Genomic DNA, 25,026 nt, shown 5'->3' on the forward strand with positions numbered 1-25,026 from the left:
CAACCCGTCTTCACCTCGGAATTGTCTTTACGATGAGCCACCCCGGAATCCACCAAAGCTTCAGGCTCAAATTCTTCAGAATCCACCGAAGAACAACTCTCTCTTTTGTGTATAACAAACCAAACCTTTGATGTACTCTCTTTAAACCATGAGTTGAATACTCAATAAAAATATCAAAGAAAACTCACAAAGTATCCCCAGATATAAACCCTAGAAACCAAAAAGAAGATCTGGAGTCGTAATCCTAAAATTTGACCCAACACGCGAATTTATAGAATCTGTCCCGCGATCTCCGCTCAAGCGCCAAACAGCCCGCTCGAGCGGCTTCAGCAAAAATATGCGCGTGATATAACAGAGGTCCGCTCGAGCGCCAGAAAGCCCGCTCGAGCGCAAAATCACATATCTCAGTACTTTTGCAGGCGACCAAAACTGCTGGAACCAGGGATTCTCCGCTCGAGCGCGGGTATGTCCGCTCGAGCGGACAGGCAATTTTGAATGCATTTTTGCATTTTGCTTCGGGGGCGCTGCCCCTCGACCCCGCCGTGGCGCTGCCCCGGACCCGCCAAGGGGCGCTGCCCCCTGGACCCCCGCGAGCTGACCGGGCAGCTCGATCCCCGTCATAATCAGCGAAGTGGCAATCTTGAACGCTTTATCATCACAAACTTCTCTGAAAAGCACAATTCGGGTTGGATTCGCATCTAAACACTCATAGCCTCACTGAAATAAAAAGTGAAAATAAAATTACAACTCAAAGGAGTTTTGTCAAACGAGATTGCCAAGAAATAAAACCTAACAGATTTGTTTCCATAATCCTCAAAATATTGCAAGAGTTACTTACGGCGCCATTCAGACAAATTTTATTAGTTATCCTACTCGTATCAGTTGAAAAATACTAATTATTTTGTTGCAATTATAAAAGAACATCATCCAAAAAAAAAAAAAAAATTTATGGTTTACTAAACAAGAAAAATTGAATGTGTTAATGAATGATACAACTTTAACAAATAGAGCCATGTATATATATATATATATATATACATAATATAATATAAGACAACATAAACAAAAGTTCATCACGGCTCTTTTAAATACATTATCGCACAAAATGACTAAAACCAAGTAATTCAACGGACATCCTGCAACCACCCCAAGAGGCCAAGATATTTGATTAAAAAAGCGTAGGCAAATTACAACTTCCCAACTCTTCACTTTGAATTTCTTTATTTCTATGCCAACCCAAAAAAAAAAAAGAAGAAAAGAATAGAAAAGAAAAGAAAATCTACAAACACGTGAATATTATGTCGAATTTTCTCTGATAGTCAAAATGGAAATTAATTTGAAATTGAGAAGTTCAGCTTACATTTTTTCTTAAAACCCAAATATTAATGAGACGAAAATTGAAACCTTATAACCAGCATAGATTGGGCAGCTTCAGGCGATGTGATACACATTCTAACACACTCTCCTGGATCATAACATACAGCAACCAGACAAACGCCACACCAATTGGTTGGGCCTGTGATTGGTGTGCCGTTTATCTGGCTACTATATGTTGTGGTCTAGGAAAGTGTGTTAGAATGTGTCTCACATCACCTGGAGTTGCCCAATCTGTACTGGTTATAAGACTCCAGTTTCCCTCTGTTTAACACTTGAGTTTTAAGAAGTGTGGACTGGGCTTTACAATTAAATTAAACTGAAAAGTCACCTTTCATCTTTTCAGATGAGATGTAAAAGTTAGCTCTAACCATTAAACTTCTCCTTCTAAAGTACAAAGCTTGAAAATCTCGAGATCGGGCTGTAAAGGCTGTGTTCAGAGCTCCTCATCCTTTGTTTATTACAAAATTCATAGCATTAGAGGAAACATTCAGTACCCTACCCTGCAAAAATTCAGAAAATACCACAATTTAAATTAGTTAAAGTTCGATACTTTTGGCCTAAGAAAGAGATACTATTGTAGCTATAATTGATCATACCCCAGAGGTTATTTTTTGAGACCATTGCTTGAAAGGACTTTCTTCCCATATGGGCTGGTCCGGAGCACAGGAACATGAGGCCTTATGGCCTCCACCAATGCAGCATGAAGACTTCCCTACTCAACAAGAGAACATATATATGTCATCCACATTACAGATGAAAATATTTGTCTTCATTGAATCCATAAATCTTACCTTGACCTCTTTATTAATGGCAAATTAGTAATATCCCGAGAACATGCTGTAAGGAAATGTAATAATGAAATACACAGCTAATTGCTGCTACTAAATATATAAATTCAACATTATTTCATTCTATATTTTATGACACAGATGTGGGAGCAGGTTTCTAAGGATCATAGAATAGAATGGTTCACAGGCATTCCATGTCATGATTATTCCACCATGTGCATTAAATTGAATACGTTTTAGAATCCCATGTAGCAGTAAGATGCTCAGAGGCCAGATCTTATATATATAGATAGATAATATATAAGGAAAAAAAAAGAAAAAAGAAAAAAGTTGACCCACAAGACCTGCGTAGGATTCTTGTCTGAACAGATTCAAAACAATTTGTTTCCTAGATGAACACTCAAGGGGTGAATCTGAAAATCTTTCTAGTAATTTGTTTTATTACATTCATAGCTGAACTCTATGAAGCCCGCACGATATGGGTATGTCGATATAGTAAAATATAAAAATAGTAGGGTATTGATACAGTTGGGTATGTTTGTAGAAAAATATTTATCTTTAATTTGGAGTATTGAAAAAATTAGTTAAATGATTCAGTTCGTTACGCTCCAACCTTCAAGTCACATTTAATGCCAAAAGTAAAGGTATAAATCAAAATTAAATGTCATTATATTAAATAATTTACAAACCATAGCTAAATTTTAAAATCATGCTAAGCTTAAGAACCATAAAAATAAAAATAAAAAGTCCAATGAAACTAATTTTATCCCTGTATTTCAACTGAGGTATGGGTTGAATATATAGCAGGTACGTCTGTGGTACGGCAAAAATTAAAAGGAAAAATTGGGATATATGTTTCGTGTACCCGATACATATACAGAAATATCATACGAAGTACCAGTACCTGGTAAGTACCCGGAACGGGTACACCATGTTTGTCCAAGAACCCATGCTTCATAGGCTGAACTTAACCTAGCCTAGACCACAAATACCAGATGCTTTTTACTAAAGTGATCCTGATTTCCATGTCTTCTGCTGCCCTAACTTGACATTTAAAATGTCAATGGTGCACACACATTCCACATCAAGGCCTCTCCAAATTCAATAAAACAGAGTTCTAAACCACTGCAAACCGAAACTTAAAAAATGATATGAAATATTGAGATCTATAGCACAGTTATAGTTTTTTTAAATGGGAAATTTTGTCATTACAAATCATCCCAAATCTTACTATTATTTTGTTTTTTCAATATCATTTTTGTTTTTCTAACTTGATTCCAGCTTTTATCTCTGTAACTGCTTCCTGTAGTAGTACTCGCTTACGTCTAAGCCACCCAGGAGATGGGTTAAAACAAACAACAACTAAAACAGTTAGATCACGACAATATTTGGGCAGTGGGCACATTAAGAGATGGCCATTGTAAAATTATATGCATAAAACATATATACTTACAGATATTAATGAACCTAGATTATATATGATGGACGATTACAAAGTGATGATCTTTGCTAGCACTCAAAAGATATAGATGAGAGAGAGAGAAAACAGACACCTAGACGAAGATAGCACTTTCAGAGGAGGAAATTTCTAACCTTTGAATGATTTAACGCTGCTTGGATAACATAATTTCCGTAGGGGTCTTGCATGATTTGATCTAAACGACGATTATTTATCAACTCGTGAATAATACAAGATTGGCTTTCCTCTCCTGCATATTTCAGGCATTTTTCAACCACATTACTGCTATATTTCTGCATGGACAGGTCCCCATAGTCACCCTCCAGCTGGTCAAGAATATCAACTGTTGCCCATGGATCTTCAATTTCAAACACAAATTGCACAACATAATTCCTGTAAAATTGAAATCCAAATTCTAAGCAAAACATAAAGATGCAAAGATGGATACAAAATACCTATTGAAAAATATTGTAGTTCATTCAACAAGAAATGAAATAAATTGTTTGGTCTCCTCATTCTTTGAACAAATCCTATACCAAAAATATTTCCTGAGTCAAGAGTCAAATACAGTTAACCCTCAAACTGTAAGCACAGGGTGTGAAGTCCCCCATTAGTTAGGACCACTGGGTACATCATCGGTGATAACGACATAATGAGTAGCTGATTAAGAAAGCAAAAAAAACCTAATAGATGACATATATATACTGAAATTAAATTTCTGTTGTAGCACGTTTACTTAAACTTTAACATTGTTATAACCTTAACAAGAATGCAGTTGAGTTGTGGTACCTTATTTAATACGAACTGTTAATATGTTGCCTACAAATATCTGATAAATCAACTAAGGTTTTCAATTCCAAAACCCACAAACAGTAATCTATTTATGCATAATAAGCTTCTTAAAGTATATGGTCTTCTAGCAATAACTCAAGCATCATTGTAACCAATTTTCTTGTCTACAAGCAAATAACATTAAAGGGAACAATTTTATAACTTTGACATTGCTGAAGGTACTGAACCTGACTAATAAAATCTTGTATCTATTTGCATTGGGCATCATTCTGCCATCCTGCTAATAGAAGGCTGTAATGCTTGTTAAATCAATGGCAAACATCTCAAAATGTTTCTTATGAAAATATGTTTAAAGACATATCACCCATCCCCAAAAAAATTAAGGGAAAAACTATAATAAAGAACTTACAAAACATGGAAAAAGAAAAAAAAAAAAATACCCAAATTGATCTTGGGAAAGAGTTAGAGCATTTGAAGTGATCTCGCAAATCAAACGACGCCTTTGGTCACCATCAGAATGGCTAAGGCACTTTTGAAGCACACAACAGCCATGACGGTCTGTTGCTAGTTCAACAAAATTAGAAATCACAGCTTCAAAAAGGAACTGCAGAAAGACCATCATCAGTGATGTCACAAAATTGTTTTTCATTGATTAATGATAAAAGTAATACCATAAAAGGTTCAACTTGTATCAATTAGTGAACTGTAGAACATATATAAGTCAGTGTAGAAGTGTCTAGAAATCACAAAGAAGGAAGCTTTACACTCCATAATGCATGAACACACAAATAGATACTCCGCAGAGATTCTTATCTTGGGGAGAAAATTCACTCATAGCTTAAAAGAATGAAGTCGTCATTAGACTTCAAATATGAGGCATTAGAATCTTCATCGCTTGAGTGACTAAAATTGATTTATGCATTATACACAGTAATTTCATCATTCTAATGCTTAGATTCAATTCAATCACGGTGGCTTAATTCAACTTATCAGTTGTGCCTAAATGCACTAGAATTATGAAATTTAATATGTTCCGTGCTTTTGCCATTAGTTGATACAACCAGCTTATGGCTAGATAGAACCAACACTTTCCATACCACATGTTTACACAATAAATTCCACCGGATTACTTGATGCATATATAGCTGCATTCACCTTTTGCAATTGTAGAACCAAATATTTAGATATCTAATAAACTATATATTTTCTTACATGTCGTGCTCATGTCCTAATCTTTTAGAATTTACCCTGTCGGCGTGTCCATTTCATGGCACGTTTGTGGTTATGCAATGAAGATATCAAACAAAAGAGCTATCCTGAGAGTTTGTAAAGAAGTCAATACCACCAGACAAGAAACACACAAATGAAGTGATGTTAACTCATGCTAGCAAGTATGCCAGAGATAGAACAAAAAAATAAAAATAAAGCAACAATGTCGGGGGAAACAAACAACTGCGTATTGGCACATATTCAGTTTCAATATAAACCATAAAGATAAGAAATAATCTGGTGGACTTCACATTTCATGCAAACTGTAACATCTTTATTTGACTTTTACCCTTACTCCACCAGTTATTTCTACCGAGCAGAAATGCATAATATCATTTATCAAGGCATCCTCAGATCATTCCAACTGAACCCTCTTATCCCTGTAGCTATATCACCTAGGTGTTTATTAATCCCATAGCTACGCTCTATTGGGGGTTTTCAAGACGAAAAAAGAGTCCTTTAAAAAGTGACACAATGATAGAACTGACCTTGAGAGCTACAAATTGGCTAATAAGGAGGTCAAAAAAGTAGTGAGAGAGGCTAAGTTGAAAGCCTATGATGACCTATAAACTAAACTAGATAGTAAGGAGGGAGAGAAGAGAATATACAAACTTGCTAAGATAAGAGAGAGGAAAACAAGACATTTTAATTAGGTTCAGTGCATCAAGAGTGAGGCCTCTAAGGTGTTGGTGAAGGATGAAGAGATTAAGGAGAGGTAGAAGAACTATTTTGAGAAGTTGTTAGATAAGGAACATAGAGGAATGGCAAAAGGGGAGGAAGTAGTAATAAAGAAAACAAAGACTACAGGTTCTATTATAGAATTAGGAACTTTGAAGTAGAGATTGAGCTTAAGAAGATGAAATCGAATAAGGCTTTAGGACCTGATGATATCCTTGTTGAAGCTTGGAAATGTTTGGATAAGAATGGAGTTATTTGGTTGACTAGGTTATTTAGTAAGATTTTGTTAACTAGGAAAATGCCAGAAGAGTGGAGGAAGAGTATTTTAGTGTCAATTTATAAAAATAAAAGAGATGTCCAGAATTGTAACAACTATAGAGGAATCAAACTGATGTGTCATATAATGAAAGTGTGGGAGAGAGTGATGGAATATTAATTGCAAGATATAACAGAGGTGTCAGACAATCAATTTGGATTTATGCCCGGTAGGTCAATAATGGAAGTGATCTATCTTTTGAGGAGAGTAATAAAAAAGTATAGAGGGAAGAAAAGAGACATTCATATGGTTTTTATCAATCTTGAGAAAGCATATGACAGAGTACCTCGGGACATAATCTGATGAGTGTTAGAGAAAAAAAGGATAACAAAAGGATACATTGATGTGATTAAGGACATGCATGAAGGTGTGGTGACCACTATTAGATTGCCGGCCAGAGAGACAAGTAAATTTCCAATTACTATGGGGGTTACACCAAGGATCAGCTTTAAATCCTTATCCTTTTGCTTTAGTTATAAATGAGTTGACTAAAAATATTCAAGATAATGTGCCATGGTGTATACTTTTTGCAGATGATATCATATTAGTAGATGAGAATAGAGAAGGGGTTAACGCTGAGTTAGAGACTTGGAGAGAAACCCTTGAATCTAAAGGATTTAGGATAAACACAATTAAGACAGAGTATATGGAGTGTAATTTTAGTAATAGTAACAATAAAAACAGAGGAGAAGTGAAGATTGAGAATTAAGAACTACCTAAGTGTGAACTTTTTCGTTATTTATGATCAATTATCACAACAGCTGGGGAGATTGGAGCAGATGTGATCTATAAAATTAAGACGGGGTGGCTTAAGTGAAGGAGTGCGTCTCGGGTACTGTGCGATAAACGAGTAGCCACTAGATTAAAAAGAAACGACTATTAGACTAGCGATGTTGTATCGGACAGAATGTTGGACAATTAAAAAACATGTAGATAAGGTGAGTGTTGCTGAGATGAGGATGCTAAGGTGAATGTGTGACAAAATTAGAAAAGAAAGAGTTAGGAATGAGTATATTCATGTATGGGTAGGAATAGCACCGATAGAAGATAAGCTGAGAGAGAATAGATTGAGATGATTAGGTCATATACAACGGAGACCAACAGAGACAGTAGTGAAGAGATGTGATACAGTGAAGAGGGAAGTGTTAGGGGAAAAGACAAACTTAGATTGACGTGAACTAGTGTAGTAAATAGAGATATGAATCTCCTTAATTTGACTGACCAAATGACCTTTGATAGAGTTGAGTGGAGAAGAAGGATTTATGTAGCTGACTCTATTTGATGGGATTTAAGACTTAGTTTGGTCTGAGTGTTTCAAATCATCCTTATTTCTCTTGAATAGAGAAATGTGAAGGATGTTAGTGTGCATGCACCTGCACCGTAAGGACGGTGCAACTCACCATTTGCACAAGCATACGTGCATGTAGCGCGGACAGTGCACTGTGTGGCACAATATGGGACTTCAACGGCGCATATTGCACTTTGCATGTACTCATTGTTGCAAGGCGTATTGAGGCGTCATTTTCCTTTCCCACTTCAACAAGGGGATGCCTCACATGCACTGTCGTGGCATCTAGGTGGCCAACAGACAAGTCTAACCATTGATCAAACAATCAACAATTAGTAATTGCTTAGCGGTCATGTCTGAACGGATCAAGTTATTATCGTAGCCATTAATCAAATCCGCATGCGATGGAACGGCCTCGATTGAGTCCAAATTGGTGCTAGTAAAAGACACATGTACAAATGGATGCACATTGGTCTAAGGGTCCATGCCATTTTGTTCATCCCAAAATTTAGAAATATTCTACAATTCAATTCAATTCTACTCTGTATCTCTCTTCCCCTCCCTCCTTTCCTCTCTCTTGCCCCCAAAATAGTTTTTTGTTTTGCTATTTTCTTGTATTCATTTCCTGCAGACTTGAATAACTATGTCTTAGTTCTCTTGATTGTATCAAGAGTATATTGGTCTACTTTGGTATATGCAACCACAAGTAGACGATCATTAGATCCAACTTCATTGTTTCTTGGAGGCAAGTTTGCTACAAACTCGGTGCACTCTTTCTGTTGAGGTAAATATTGTCTTTAAGAAAGCGACTCAATAATGTGACTTGAAGCAATTTCTGTCAATCCATTAAAAGCTCTCAAACATACTAGAGTTGAAGATCAATTTTTCAACAATCTAAAGACAATATTATGGCAAGATCACTCCAACAAATGACTCAAGATTTCATGAAGTTAGACCATTTTGATGGAGGCAATTTCAAGCGTTGGTAAAAGAAACTCAACTCACCACTCTCAACGTGGTCTATATGTTGAAAGAGACGGTGGCTCAAACTCAGACCAGGTCCTAGTGGGAAAATGATGACAACATCTGTAAAGGACATATTCTGAATGTGTTGTTAGATTTGCTATTCGATAAGTGGAAACGGCAAATGAACTGTGTAGGATGCTAGAGTCCAAATACTTATCCGAAGATGCAGTAAGAAATCTCTTGTTAGTAATTGTATGTTTCAAGTTATGGTTGATTATAAACCTATCATGGAACAATTGCATGAGATACACATATTCTTAGGTTTGTTTTGGGAACAACCTAAAATAGTTAAAGAGCCAAAAAGCCACTACCAAAATGTCAACTCCTCTCTACTTTTTTGAACGTCTTTTTGTAAAAAGCCAAAAAAACAACTAAAATAGTCACTTCCCAAAACAAAATATGAATATAGATGAGTCTGTTACAATTTTATATATAGACAAACTGTCACCTTCTTGGAAAGATTTTAAAAAGAGCCTTAAATACAAAAAAGAAAGATACTTGTTCTTGAAGAATTGGCTTAATACCTCCGAGTGGAGGAAGAGTCAATGCTACTTGAAAATAAGGTTGTCCAAGGGGCTCAAGTTTTCAAGGTCCACATGGTGGAGGATTGCAAATGGTCTAACAAAGGAAAGTGTAAGTGCAATTTGCAATCTGATCAAGACTCAGAAAAGAAGAAAGATTCTTGTCGACACTGTGGCATGCTTGGGCACTTCGAGAACAAACATTAATCTTACAAGAAGAAACCATATGTGTCGGATACCAAGAATAAATTTGTGGCAGTAATATCTAAGGTGAATATGTTTGAGGATGTAGGAAATTGTTGGATTGACTTGGGAGCAACAAGACATGTTTGCAATGACAAGAATCTCTTCACCAGTAATGAATCAGTGAGTGATGTAACAATTTTCTATATGAGCAACTCTTCAACTGCAGCTATCAAGGGTAAGTGGATGGTGGATTTTAAAAAAAGTTAGGTCTCCTAGTGAGGTGTATCATGTACCTGATGTTAAGAAAAATCATCACTTAGTGAAGTGTATCCTTGTTTCTAGAAGCTTGCTTAATAAGTATGGTCGTAAAAGTCTGTCCTTTCTAAAGGTGGTATTTTTATTGGGAATGGATAAATGTATCAAGGCATGTTCAAGCTTAATATTAATAATACACACGTTTCTACTTATATTGTTATATTCTTTCATTATAGCATGCATGTTTAGGGCAAGTTAATATTAAGAAAATGAATGACATGTTTAAATTAGATTTATTTCCTAAGTATGATTCCAACATGGTTGAAAAATGTAAAGTATGCTTGCAAACTAAAATCACTTGTATGCCATTTCCTGGCAGTAGAAAGAAAACCACATAAATCTAATTTATCTTTTGCATAGGAGGAGATAGAAAATATTTTACAACATTCATTGATGAGGAACACGGAGGAACATGAAGGTAGGTCAAAAGGAGAGGAAGTAGGCAGTAATAAGGAAAACCAGGATTACAGGTTCTATCATAGGATTAGGAACTTTGAAGTAGAAATTGCACTTAAGAAGATGAAATCAAATAAGGTTTTAGAATCCGATGATATCCCTATTAAAGTTTCGAAATGTTTGGGTAAGAAGGGGATTGCTTGTTTGCCTAGGTTATTTAGCAAAATTTTGTTGGCTAGAAAAATGCCAAAAGAGTGAAGGAAAAGTATTTTAGTGCCAATCTATAAGAATAAAGGAGATGTCCAGAACTGCAACAACTATAAAAGAATCAAGCTAATTGCTGGAAATTTGTGTTAATGCATATAATAAGATAGTGGCATATGATAGTGGTGTTGGTGGTAGATAGTGGCATGTATAAAATATGATAGTGGTGTTGGTGGTAGATAGTGGCATGTATATAATATGATAGTGGTAGATAGTGGTAATATATAATATGTAAGTGGCATATAATGGGTTATAATGATGTTTGTAATATCTCCTATATAAGGAGTGTCATTTGGTCTTGTAAAATAAGAAGTTTTGAATATAACAGAAATATATTCCTTCTTCCTCATATTTTCGGAGTTCTTCTTCCTCATATTTTCTAAGTTGGTATCAGAGCTACAAAAAACACAGCAGCCCTAAAACCGTCATAGCCATGTCGGAAGTCACGTCCGAAACCACTTCAACCCCTGCCGCTGCCATTCCGGTGAAAACGTCCAACTCTCACTCTGTCCAAATCACCACCATCCGCCTAAATGGTGATAATTTTCTCCGCTGGTCACAATCTGTCCGGATGTATATCCGTGGGCAAGGAAAGATCGGTTACATCACTGGTGACAAGAAGGCTCCTGCTGTTAATGATCCGCTGTTCGACAGTTGGGACGCTGAAAACTCCATGGTTATGACATGGTTGGTCAATTCCATGGAGGAGGATATAAGCTCTAATTACATGTGCTATCCTACTGCACAAGAATTGTGGGATAATGTTAGTCAGATGTATTCTGACCTAGGAAATCAATCTCAAGTTTTCGAATTAACTTTGAAGTTGGGAGAGATTCGTCAAGGAGATGATTCCGTCACCAAATATTTCAATTCGTTGAAAAGGTTGTGGCAGGATCTTGACATCTTCAACACATACGAATGGAAATCGGTTGACGACTGCAACCACCACAAGAAAACTGTGGAAGACAGCCGTATTTACAAGTTTCTTGCCGGCCTCAACATTGAGTTCGATGAAGTGCGAGGAAGAATTATTGGCAGACCTCCTCTCCCATGCATTGGCGAAGTATTTGCCGAAGTCAGAAGGGAAGAGAGCCGAAGGAGCGTCATGCTTAAGAAAAAAGATACTGGTGAATCAATTGAAATTTCTGCTTTAATTAGCGATGCTGCGGCCAACAAGGCTGCAAATTACCAGCGCAGGTTTGATGATAAGCCACGGGTCTGGTGTGATTTTTGCAACAAGCCTCGCCATACACGCGAAACGTGTTGGAAGATCCATGGCAAACCTGTCAACTGGAAAAGCAGCAAACAAGGAGAGAAGAATCGTGGCTTTCCTACCGCTAATGAAGCCGATTCAGGTCCCTTCAACAAAGAGCAGATTGATCAACTCTTAAAGCTGATAAAATCCAACTCCTCATCCGGTACTCCTAGTGTTTTGTTGGCACAAACAGGTAGAAATCCTAAAGCCTTCTCTTGCCTAAACTTCTCTCCGTGGATCATAGATTCCGGTGCCTCCGATCACATGACTAGTTTTTCCCATTTATTTAGTACCTATTTCCCTTGTTCTGGTCATGACAAAATCAAAATAGCCGATGGTAGTTTTTCACCTATTGCAGGAAAAGGATTTATTAAACTAACTGAGAAAATTAATCTCAATGCTGTTCTTCACGTCCCCAACTTAGCCTGTAACCTTTTGTCTGTCAGTAAACTATCTAAGGATTCTAATTGTCGTGTTACATTTTTTGAATCCCATTGTGAATTTCAGGACCAGAACTCGGGGATGATGATTGGGCGTGCTAGGATGCTTGAAGGTCTTTACTACTTTGATGAAGTACCTGTTAGTAATAAAAAAGCTCAGAGCTTTAATAGTACTAGTTCAATCTCTGTTCGAGAAAAAATAATGCTATGGCACTATAGGCTAGGACATCCTAGTTTTCTTTATCTGAAACATTTATTTCCAGAATTATTTAAAGGGATTGATTGTTTTTCTTTTCATTGTGAAAGTTGCATTTTTGCAAAATTTCATCGCTCTACTTATTTGCCAAAACCTTACCAGGCTTCCAAACCTTTTTATTTGATTCATAGTGATGTTTGGGGCCCTTCTAAAATCACTACTCTTTCTGGTAAAAGATGGTTTGTTACATTTATTGATGACCATACCCGCTTATGTTGGATTTATTTGATGAATAAAAAATCTGACGTGAAAAATTTATTCACAAATTTTTACAATATGATTGAAAACCAATTTCAAACCAAAATTGGTATTTTACATTCTGATAATGGAACAGAATATTTCAATGAGCAGTTGGGTGAGTTTTTGGAAAAAAAGGAAATTTTTCATCAATCTACATGTCGGGATACCCCTCAACAAAATGGCATTGCAGAACGAAAAAATAAACATCTACTTGAAGTAGCACGTGCTATAATATTTTACATGCATGTTCCTAAATATTTATGGGGTGAAGCAATTTTAACAGCCTCTTATTTGATAAACAGGATGCCTACAAAGGTGTTAACATACAAAACACCTTTCGATTGTCTCAAAACTTTTTTTCCTGACACGAGGTTGTTTTCTGATTTACCCGCCAAAGTTTTTGGATGTACTGCCTATGTTCATGTTCCTAGTCAATTTCGTTCAAAACTTGACCCCCGTGCTATAAAATGTGTTTTTTTGGGTTATTCCTCAAACAAAAAGGGGTATAAGTATTTCGATCCTCAAACCAAGAAATTTCATGTGAGTATGGATGTGTCATTTGTGGAAACAAAATCCTATTTCCCCAACACTTCTCTTCAGGGGGAGACAAGTGGAGTAGAAGACCGTTTTTGGGATATTTTTATCCCGCTCCCCAATGTCATTTATCCTACACAAAAACCACATCTGTCTGATAATGATCACTTAGGAGAACCAAGTTCTATGGTGCCTAGTCAAGAAGATTCTTGTTTAGGGGGAGAAGTACTACAAAATGATCTAAATCCTGAGCTTCAGGTTTATACTAGGAAGCGATTTCATCTGAGGAATAATGACCCGAATGTCCATCCTAATGACCCGAATGTCCACCCGAGTTCTGGCATCGAAATTTTAGGTAATCCTATTCCTTCTATTTCCGACCTTGATGTTCCTATAGCAATAAGGAAAGGTGTCCGAAATTGCATTAAACATCCTATTGCAAATTACCTCTCCTATCAAAGACTGTCTAAAAACCATAGAGCTTTCACATCTAGGATTTCACACTTGTTTGTTCCAAGGAATATACAGGAAGCATTGGATGATCCGAATTGGAAATTAGCAGTCATGGAGGAGATGAATGCTTTAAGGAGAAGTGGTACTTGGGAGATAGTTGATCTACCCAAAGACAAGAAAACAGTTGGGTGTAAATGGGTGTTTACGATAAAATGTAACGCAGATGGAAGCGTTGAGAGATACAAGGCGAGACTGGTGGCTAAAGGCTTCACTCAAACTTATGGGATCGACTATTAGGAGACGTTTGCTCCTGTTGCTAAAATGAATTCCATCAGAGTACTGTTATCTCTTGCAGTAAATTCAGATTGGCCTCTACATCAACTTGACATTAAAAATGCATTTCTCAATGGTGATCTTGAAGAGGAGGTGTTCATGAGCCTACCGCCGGGATTTGAACAGAGACTTGGAAGCGACAGAGTATGCAGATTGAACAAGTCATTATACGGACTCAAACAATCACCAAGAGCGTGGTTTGAACGCTTTGGGAAGGCAGTTATCAGTTGTGGCTTCTCGCAGAGTCAAGCAGAGCACACAATATTTTATAAACATTCAAAAAACAGTAAAATTACAATTTTGATTGTTTATGTTGATGACATCATTTTAACTGGTAATGATGAAGCAGAGTTAGCAGCCCTCAAAGAAAAACTCGCAAAAGAATTTCACATTAAGGATCTGGGAGCCCTCAAGTATTTCCTCGGAATGGAATTTGCAAGATCCAAGGAAGGTATATTCGTTAATCAGAGAAAATATGTTCTTGATCTCCTTGGAGAAACAGGTATGCTTGGTTGTAAGATGGTGGAGACTCCGATCGAGCCTAACTTGAAGTTACAAGCTGCTAAGGCTGAAGAAGTCAAAGAGAGGGAACAATATCAGCGACTTGTCGGGAAATTGATTTACTTGTCTCATACGCGGCCTGATATTGCCTTTGCAGTCAGCATGGTAAGTCAGTTCATGCACTCACCAGGGGCAGAGCACTTTGAGGCCGTTTATAAGATCTTAAGATATTTGAAAGGAACTCCAGGGAGAGGCTTACTGTTCAAGAAACATGGACATCTTCAAGTTGAAGTATACACAGATGCAGACTGGGCAGGAAGTGTTACAGACAGGAGATCAACATCCGGATACTGCTCCTTTGTAGGTGGGAACCTAGTTACATGGCGGAGTAAAAAACAGAATGTGGTAGCTAGAAGTAGTGCAGAAGCAGAGTTCAGAGCTGTTGCCCATGGAATCTGTGAAGTAATGTGGATTAAAAGAATTCTTGAAGAATTAAAGCTTTCTCACCCGACACCTATGAAGGTCTATTGTGACAACAAAGCAGCTATATCTATAGCTCATAATCCAGTTCTACATGATCGCACAAAACATATAGAAGTGGATAAACATTTCATCAAGGAGAAAATCAATGCTGGCATAATCTGTATGACCTACCTTCCACCAGGTGAACAATTAGCTGATGTGCTTACGAAAGGACTACGCAAGAAGCAATTTGATAAGCTGACTAGCAAGCTGGCTATGGAAGATATCTTCAAACCAGCTTGAGGGGGAGTGCTGGAAATTTGTGTTAATGCATATAATAAGATAGTGGCATATGATAGTGGTATTGGTGGTAGATAGTGGCAAGTATAGAATATGATAGTGGTGTTGGTGGTAGATAGTGGCATGTATAGAATATGATAGTGGTGTTGGTGGTAGATAGTGGCATGTATAGAATATGATAGTGGTGTTGGTGGTAGATAGTGGCATGTATATAATATGATAGTGGTAGATAGTGGTAATATATAATATGTAAGTGGCATATAATGGGTTATAATGATGTTTGTAATATCTCCTATATAAGGAGTGTCATTTGGTCTTGTAAAATAAGAAATTTTGAATATAACAGAAATATATTCCTTCTTCCTCATATTTTCGGAGTTCTTCTTCCTCATATTTTCTAAGTCTAATGTGTCATATAATCAAAATGTGGAAGAGAGTGATGAAACATCGATTGCAAGATATAATAGACGTGTCAGAGAATCAATTTGGGTTTATGCCTAGTAGGTTAACAATGGAAGCAATCTATCTTTTGAGGAGAATAATAGAAAAGTATAGAGAAAAGAAATTAGACATTCATATGATTTTTATCAATCTCGAGAAAGCATACGATAGAGTGCCTTGGGATATAATTTGGTGGGAGTTAAAGAAGAAAGGGGTAACAAAAGGTTACATTGATGTGATTGGGGATATGTATAAAGCTGTGGTGATCACTATTAAATCGCTTGCTGGAGAGACAAGTGAATTTTCAATTACTGTAGGGTTACACCAAGGATCAACCTTAATTCTTTATCTTTTTGCTTTAGTTATGGATGAGTTGACGAGAAATATTCAGGATGATATGCCATGGTGTATGTTTTTTGTAAATGATATCGTGTTAGTGGACGAGACTAGAGGAGTTAACACTAAGTTGGAGACTTGGAAAGAAACACTTGAATCTAAAAGATTTAGAACAAGAAGAACTAAGACAGAGTACATGGAGTGTAATTTTAGTAACAATAACAATGGAAGCAGAGGAGAAGTGAAGATTGAGAACCAATAATTATCTAAGAGTGAACATTTTCGTTATTTAGGATTGATTATTACAACGGCTGGGGAGATTAGAGTAGATGTGGTCTATAGAATTAAAGCGGGGTGGCTTAAGTGAAGAAGTGCGTCTAGGGTACTGTGCAATAAACGAATACCCACTAGACTAAAAGGGAAATTCTATAGAATGGCTATTAGACCAGCGATGTATGGGTCAGAATGTTGGGCAACTAAGAAACAATATATAGATAAGAGGAGTGTTACTGAGATGAGGATGCTAAGGTAGATATGTGGCAAGAGTAGAAAAGATAAGTTATGAAGGAGTATATTTGAAAATGTATAGGAGCAGTACCGATAGAAGATAAGTTGATAGAAAATAGATTGAGATGGTTTGGTCATATACAACGGAGACCAACAAAGAAAGTAATGAAGAGATGCGATATAATAATAGTAGATAGAAGTATTAGGGAAAAGGGATGGCCTAGATTGATGTGGGCTACTGTAGTAAATAGAGATATGAACCTCCTTAATTTGACTAACGAAATGACCTTGGATAGAGTTGAGTAGAGAAGAAAGATTCTTATGGCCGACCCCATTTAATAGGACTTAAGGCTTGATTTGGTTTAGTTTAGTTATTGATGATTTTTTGAAATTTTTTCATATTTGTCTTTTTCATTCTAAAGACAAAGTTCAAGAGAAATTTAAAGTTTCAAAAGTAGAAGTAGAAATCAATGAAATGTTAAAATAAAAAGACTTGGGTCAAATAGAGGTGTTGAATATCAATTTCCTGAATTTTGTGAGAATGGAGGTATTACTTTTCACTCAGTTGCACCTAATATTCCATAACAAAATAAAGTACCAAAAAGAAAAAATAGGACCTTAAATGATATGATTAATCCTGTGTTATCAAACTCTAGTTTAAGTTATGTTCATCGGGGTGAAGCTTTGCTTACTGCATGTCATATACTTAATAGAATCCCTCTCTAAAGAAAGAACATTTCTCTTTATGAGCTTTAGAAAAATAAGAAACCTAACTTGAGTTACTTTAAGAACTTGGTTTTTTTTTTTTTTTTTTGGGTAATTTAAATTTTATTCAAGCCAAAGAACAAAGGGGCATACCCTCAAACACCCTCAAGACTATCTAAACCAGCAACCTAAAAAAAGGTTCTAAATTGACTATATATGGAGGATAGATTGGGTAACTCCCCAATCCATACAACTCTGCCAATTAAGAAAAGTTCTTCTAATATTCTTCAAAGAACAAATTCTAGCTCTGATATATCAAGTGGAAGTAACAACGGTGACCTCTAGATGATTAGCAGCTTGCCTAAAAATTCGGTTATTTCTTTCAATCCAAATGTGGTAAACTGCACAAGACAAAGACAGATAAAGAGTCACACTTCGCTGAGACTTGCCTGAACATTGCACCACTGAATTTCCTCACTCCAATCCAAAACACCTCTGTTGGTTTGATAAATCTTTAACAGATTATACCGTATATACTGGCTAAAAACACATTAAAAAACACATACTTATGGCTTTCCTGAACTGCATTACATAGCACACATAGGGGTTCAACCTGCATTCCCCATTGCAACATTCTATCCTCAGTAGTTAGCCTCTGCTGACAAACCAACCATAGAATAAAGGACCATTTAGGAACCAGTCCTCTAAACCAAACAATATCATGCCAGATAACTTTAGATCTCCTAGGTCTAATGGGGTCCCAGGCTGACTTCACAGTATAGGAACCATTAGGAGTAGGAACCCAAATAACTGCATTTTCCTTAGTAATATCAGGCACAAAAGAAGCAGGGGTAAGAGCCATAACCTGCTGAACTGTCCTATTCCTTTGTCTGTGCTGTGCCAATGCCATCCATGCTCTGTCACGATGGCAGAAGCTTTAGCATGCAAGACTCTCCCAATATTTTGAACAATAGAATTACCAAAAAGTTTCAATAAAGGACCCAACGGGTGCCAATTATCAAGCCACAGAAAAGTGTTCAATCCATTCCCAATTTGATATTGAATTAAAGGCTGCCCAATCTCTCTTAGCTTAAAGATCTTCCTCATAGACCAAGAAGAATCTTTAGGAAGCTCCATAGCACAAAAACAATGGTCCTTTATTTTAAGAATGATTCCATTTTACCTATAAAGAATCATCTTTTTTACTAATAACCCACAAAAGTCTTAAAATGCTTGCTTTATTCCAACTATTCACATCTCTTATACCCAAGCCCCCTATAAAGAACTTGGGGTTGTAAGGCAATAGTTATATTGCCTACACTTAAAAGGAATAAATTAGTTGTTGCCTTGTAGAAGACTACTACTTGAGAGTTGGTTCCTTTGCCTACTGCTAACAAGAATCTGGTTAGTTACAAATGGGTCTCTAAAGTCAAGACTTACTCTGATAGTTTTCCGGAGCGCTACAAAGCTTGCTTGGTTGCCAAATGTTTCTCACAGGAGTATGGTTTTGATTATGCGGAGACTTTTTCCCCCATCGCCAAGATGACTGCTATCCGTACTTTGATCTCTATGACTACTGTCTTCCATTGGCCTCTCTATCAAATTGATGTTGAGAATACTTTTCTTAATGGTTATCTCACCGAGGAGGTCTACATACGTCCTCCCCCTGGCGTTCCACATTCCTATGGATAGGTTTGTCATCTTTGGCGTGCTCTTTATGGTTTGAAACAATCTCCTTGTACTTAGTATGATCACTTTTAGACAGCTGCTACTCAGCTTGGATTTCATCCTCTCCTTGCGCTTTGAGCCTAAGTCCCAAGAGACCTTCGGCGCCTTGGTGCGCCTTGAGCCTTTAAAAACATTGATTCTTGTATTACAATTTACAATACAATTGAATAGACAGATTATTATTCAGAAATCTTACAGTATCATCATGTGCATTGTAGACCAATTAATGCACATTTAAGGAGAAGTAATTTGATCCATGTGTAGGATGATAAAATAGATAGAGGAAGGCTAAGGAGAACATGTCTTGAGACATAAAAAAGGACTTAAATAACTTAAACATATATGAGGCTATGACTTTGAATAAAATTAATTGGAGAAAATGGATTGATGTAGCTGATGCTGACCCCAATTAATAGGGACAAAGGTCAGTTGAGTTCAGGGTATTATTCTCCAACTATTAAAATAATTAATTTGAGAAAAGATAAAGATATAAAGAAATCTTTATGCGTTGCTACTTTGAGTAGTGAAAGTTGAGGCCTTGTTATAATTTGTGTACAATAAAATGATAAAAATTTTATGAAGTTAAAAGTACAAAAATACAAAATAGTTAGAAGAGAATTCCCCAACTTTTAAACAAATTTTGGATACTTGTTCAAATTCATAGAACATATAAAAATAATATAAATTCTAGACATATGTTCTTGACACAATTTCCTTTCATTAAAAAAAATTCACATGAGCGAAATGATTCATAAAACATAAAGAAATCAACTAAGACACACTTACCCTTCTATATTTTTATTGGAAAACGTAGAAACACCATCTATATACCCCATGATTTGCTAAAGTGATATTTGGACATATCCTATAAATGTATATATGTGGTTAAAGACAGCTAAACCTACATCAAGATTTAAGCCTTGAAGTTCAGAATTATTATTATTTATTATTTATTATTTATTATTTTTTTGATAAATTGAACTTCAGAATATTTGGCATTACAGGAATCTGAAATCAAACTTTGGGTTCCTCATAATGCAACTCCAACCCCTGTGGAAGCTAGTTTGGATTGAGGAACTTGGTACAATCAATAATCAATTCAACAAAACTACATGTACATGGAAGACATCATGATTTGATGCCCAAGAATGCAAAGCTTCAGCAGAAATTCAAAGTTCAATTAAACTCAAGCATTCTCAACTGCTGCAAGTTTGCTTGCTTGGTTTAGAGGAACTACGCGAGTTTGCTTGCTTGGTTTAGAGTAAGTTGGACCACTTTTCACATAAGCAACATCGTTCATGTTTAACTTGAAGAAAACACACACACACATATGCATGTATGTTTATGCTTCTTACCTCACTATATTCAGGCATTAAATACTGTAAACATCGTTGTGCAACATGATTGCCATTCATGTTCTTTATCAAGGTCACTATACCAGGCTTCAGTGAGGAAACAACCATAGAAAAATGCTCTGGAGTCTTAAGGGTTTCAATAACCTTCTGAACAGCCCGAGTCCTGTGCATGTGAAAAACAACTAAGCAGACGCTGAAAATATCAAGAAAACTGCAACAAAAAAACAAAGAGGGATCAGAGAGAGACAGAGAGCATACCCATGCATGTCACATGAAATCCTAACAAGGTCCCCAGATTTTCTAGTGATTGCACGAAGTATCTGCATCCGTTGATCTTCATCACACACTCCAAGCAGCTTCTGGACAAGGTAATTCCCAAAAGGATCTGTCATGAGCTCAACTATATGCACAATAATCTCCAGAAAAATCTTTTCGATATCTTCTTGGGTGCCCTCTGTAAATACCCTTTGCAAAAAGCGGCACCCATATTGGTCCTTTGCCATGAAATATATTCTACCAGAAATTCCATCAATAGAGTTGTACTTCTGCATCAGTGGCCTTGAATTATTATGTTTCAGCTCAGCAGTGTTGGGCAGAAAACCTTTAGAGATCACACTACCTAACTGGAATGCAGCATTTGAATTGGATAAACTTTGATGGTAGTAACCATTTGAGAGAACTCTTCCATTCTGGTTGACATCTGCAAGTAGTTCATTTCCTCCAAAGGAGCCAAATTTGAATGATATGAGAGAATTCTGTTCATGTGATCTTGTTGAAATCTTTTCAGGAAAATTATGTCTCCCCACTTTGTCTGAAACTTGCATTTTGTTAAAATCTGTGGAGGAAAGGGCAGGATTAGATAGGTGTATGCTTCTTGAAACTGTAGCCTTGTTCCACACGGCATCTTGATTTGTCCTCTCATCACATGGTTGCCTGAAGTTCTGATTCATTAGCCTATCTGTCACATTCCTATTTGCTTGAATTGGATACTGAGCTTCCAACCGCCGACTCCTGAGCTGTTGCATATACAGGTATTGCTGATGCATTCTGTTGTAATACTGCTCCTCTTCCATAGGCCTCCATGTAACATGAGGCTGGCTTAGTCGTTGTGAATGTAAATAAGGAAGTGGAGACTGGGAATCCACAAAGTACTGTTGTTGGTGAGAAAATATCGGAAACTCCACTCCGTGAACAGGTACATTTAGGAGCTGAAAACCTTGCACTCCATGAATGAATGGCATGGTGCCAGAAAGATTTTCAATTGTTTGGCAACAGCCAACTGACAGCTTCTTGAATTCTTGAACACTGACCTCAAATGAATTTGAACTTTCTTGGAAACCTTTCTTTGCATCAACCCTTTCAAAACTGCTAGATGAATTGTTCTGTGATGGGAAAGAGGGGACAAACATTGCCCGAGAATCCATACTAAAAGGTAGTTTCTTTAAGCCATTTGAGTATTGCCCATTTAACAAAATAGTATGATCTTGAAAGGATTTGAAATTAACCAATGGAGGACTTTCAGCTTTTGTTGTTGCCCCTTCATTGAAGCTCAATTCTGCAAATGCAGAGGTCAAGAACTGGTCATCAGGCAGATTTGGTTCCTCTTGTTGGATCCTCTTGATGTGTGATTGCTCAATTCTATTCAGGGGTAACTTTCCTTCGTCTAAACTCCCGTTGTTCTGAAGTTTCTCACTGAGCATCACTTTTGATGGATCCACGCATAAAGGCTTGGAGCATTCCAAGGACAAGCCATCATCCAAAGGCACCCTTTTAAAGTCTTTCAAGGAATTGATGATTCCAGATTCCTCAGAAAGAGGAGCCTCAGAAGTGGCATTAGGAATCTCACCAAGAAGCTCCTCAAATTCATCCAACTCTAGTTGGTTAATTCCCTTTTCCATCTGGTGAATGACAGGAAATTAAAGAATCCCTATTCACAAATAAACAAAGCAAGCTATATTCCGGGCAATGTAGATCCCCAAGAATAGACCTTCAATGCAACAACAATCTGTATCCTGAAAACCCAACCATAATGCAGTATACAATCAATATTGATCAAAACCCATTAACCAAAATATTGCCAATTTGTATAAAAGACTCACATTTTGAAACTGCAAAACTCCCAGAAATGCTTTCTAAATAGAGATTTCAGAGGAAACCAAAGTGTCTAATGAAATTCCAGTGAGCCAAAACCTTTGAAAATTACATCCAACCTACCTCTATAATATGTCAATTGATCAGAAAAAAAATATAAAGAGAGGATTCATTATCTAATGTTATATGACCATAACTAATCTCTAGAATCTCCCAACCCAGAAGTTAAATTTGAACATCTTAACATCTGAATGTATGTGCAAGCATGTTTATGGATATATATTTCTACAACGGCAGGCTCATTGCATACAATGCATAGATTGCAGTCAATTTTCTTTCTCTCTTTTTTTTTTTTTTTTTCTTTTTTGATTCATATAGAATTTGCAGTCAATGAAAACACATTTTAGTTACAATGAATGCCATAATCCCCAACTTAACAATTCGCAACTATGTCATCATCATCCTAGTCATCAGACCACTTTCCTCGATTTCCACGTCCCCAATTTAAAAGTAAAATTATTATTCTTGTTATACCTTTTAATAAATTTTTTTAAAAAATATGACAAATAAAGCTACCCAGAACCAACAAAATGGAAATAACCAAGATTTATAAAGAAAGAAAAGCCAGGAAAGAAATTTGTACCAATTGAATCAGTTCATCAAATGTACGAAAACCCAGATCATGAATAATCAAAATCAAAATCAAAATCAAAATCAAAATCAATCCTCAACTAGTATATGTATATGTGGAAACAAAGGCAAACCCACGTTGATGAGGACATACCGAGCGGAAAGAAACGGCGGCACTAGATACAGAACGATGAGGAAGTCATGGCTATAATGTGAATTCAACAAAAGCTTTTTCAACAAATTTGGGAAACAATGCAGAGGGAGTGGAAGTAAGATGAGAGAGAGAGAGAGAGAGAGAGAGAGAGAGGCGGCGTAGAGAAGGAGAGAGAAAGAGAAGTATTCAAAGGAGTGAAGAGAGAGAAAGAGAGCATTGGCATATATGACCAGACCATTACATACAAACACCAAACAACACACCCCCCAACTACAAAGCAAAGCAATTACCATGACTCATGCATGCCTCCCTCTCTCTCTCTCTCTCTCTCTCTCTCTCCTTTTCTCAGCTTCTTTTTGTTTGGTACGTATTTGGTTTTTGGTCATCCTTTAATTAATTAAGAATAATATTAGAGATTACACATGACCAACAAATTCATTTTAAAAGAAATGGGATGTAACAAATCAGAATTTGACATCTATCTTTAACATATCATTGTGAGAGTTATTTTAAAAATTTAAGACTCTGGTTGGTTGTGTTTTAGAAATGTGATTCTACACTTACTCTTGAGCATGACGTTTGAAACGAGTTTGCAGAGAACTCTGGGACAGGCGCACGTTTCAGAATTTTTTTTTTACAAATTTGTTGGCTTTTTGGCTTTTCGAAGGGTATTGTTGTAAATGTGAGCGTGCCAGCAAGGATCAATCAGTCCTTACAGAAATCGTGATTGCCAACCAATTACCAGACGATTGTGTTTTAGTTCTTTCAGCCTCAATGAAGAGGACTTTTACTGGTGGCTTGACTTAGGAGAATTTAAAAGGAATAACAGTAATATGAAGAACAATTGAAGTATTTCATTAAAATGAACACTTACAATGGTCCAAACTCAGCCTCGGAGAGGTTTACAACAGCAATCCACTTGAATCTACTTGAAACTACTCCTATGAATCGAAGTGCAGTGCGGGTATTTAAAGTGCAGGCATTTAAAGAACAGGTATTTAAAGACTGAAAATGTAAAAGACTAGAGAAGAAAATATATGAAGTAAATGACTGATTTGTATGATCTGAGTCCTCTCCATTTCTCTGGGGGCTGCCCTGCTATTTATACTCGTCAGTGATGACCTTCGAACTGCACCTCGAACCGTCGAACTACTCCTCCATGATCGCTGATCATGCTTCCTTACAAGTAGCTCCATTACGCCATTACTGGCAGTTGAACTTCCCTCTTGTACTTGAATTTGAATATGAGTAACCGTTGAAGCTATGTTATCTTGCATCCCGTTATTGATCTAGTGTTACTCAGATCATGTGAGAACCAATATTTATTGCCACGTGTACGATCAGGATTGAAGGCTTGAATAACCTTCCTTTATTACCCTTACTCTATCACGTGTCGAACTGTAACTGGCTTTTACAAAATATGTAGCCAACATTACCCCCCGCACTAATATACCCAATACTTGGTGATATTAGTGGATTACAGTTTTCCCGCGCCTCTAAAATCGTGTATGGAGTCCAAATTCTGGAAACACAACCGTCATCCATTTGGTGATCATTTGCATTAACTCGTCGAACATCCCAATACCTTAGTATTCGAACAGGCTATGGCTGCATCAACTTCCCTTTCTAC

General features: G+C 36.7%; 1 protein-coding gene across 1 annotated transcript; it reads right to left on the bottom strand.

Moving 5' to 3' along the window:
* Positions 1–1,086: 1,086 nt before the first annotated feature.
* LOC114275132 (pumilio homolog 12) lies at positions 1,087–23,641 on the bottom strand. The gene is made up of 7 exons (XM_082910730.1): positions 23,397–23,641; positions 20,780–22,533; positions 20,522–20,684; positions 4,857–5,020; positions 3,759–4,017; positions 1,974–2,089; positions 1,087–1,877 (listed from the first exon to the last, which is right to left on the bottom strand). Exons 2-6 carry the CDS (start codon positions 22,417–22,419, stop codon positions 1,982–1,984), a joined length of 2,334 nt encoding a protein of 777 aa, XP_082766856.1. The 5' UTR covers positions 22,420–22,533; positions 23,397–23,641; the 3' UTR covers positions 1,087–1,877; positions 1,974–1,981.
* Positions 23,642–25,026: the final 1,385 nt, after the last annotated feature.

The sequence above is a fragment of the Camellia sinensis genome, unplaced genomic scaffold (genome assembly GCF_055761805.1).
Source record: "Camellia sinensis isolate YWXY unplaced genomic scaffold, ASM5576180v1 Unanchor1, whole genome shotgun sequence".
Lineage (NCBI taxonomy): Eukaryota > Viridiplantae > Streptophyta > Magnoliopsida > Ericales > Theaceae > Camellia > Camellia sinensis.

Coding starts and splice junctions, on each gene's coding strand:
- LOC114275132 (XM_082910730.1), bottom strand. CDS start 22,419: ATGGAAAAGGGAATTAACCAACTAGAGTTGGATGAATTTGAGGAGCTT. Junction 5,021..20,521: donor TAATGCCTGAATATAGTGAG/GTAAGAAGCATA, acceptor GTCTTTCTGCAG/TTCCTTTTTGAAGCTGTGAT. Junction 2,090..3,758: donor CAGCGTTAAATCATTCAAAG/GTTAGAAATTTC, acceptor CTTGTTGAGTAG/GGAAGTCTTCATGCTGCATT.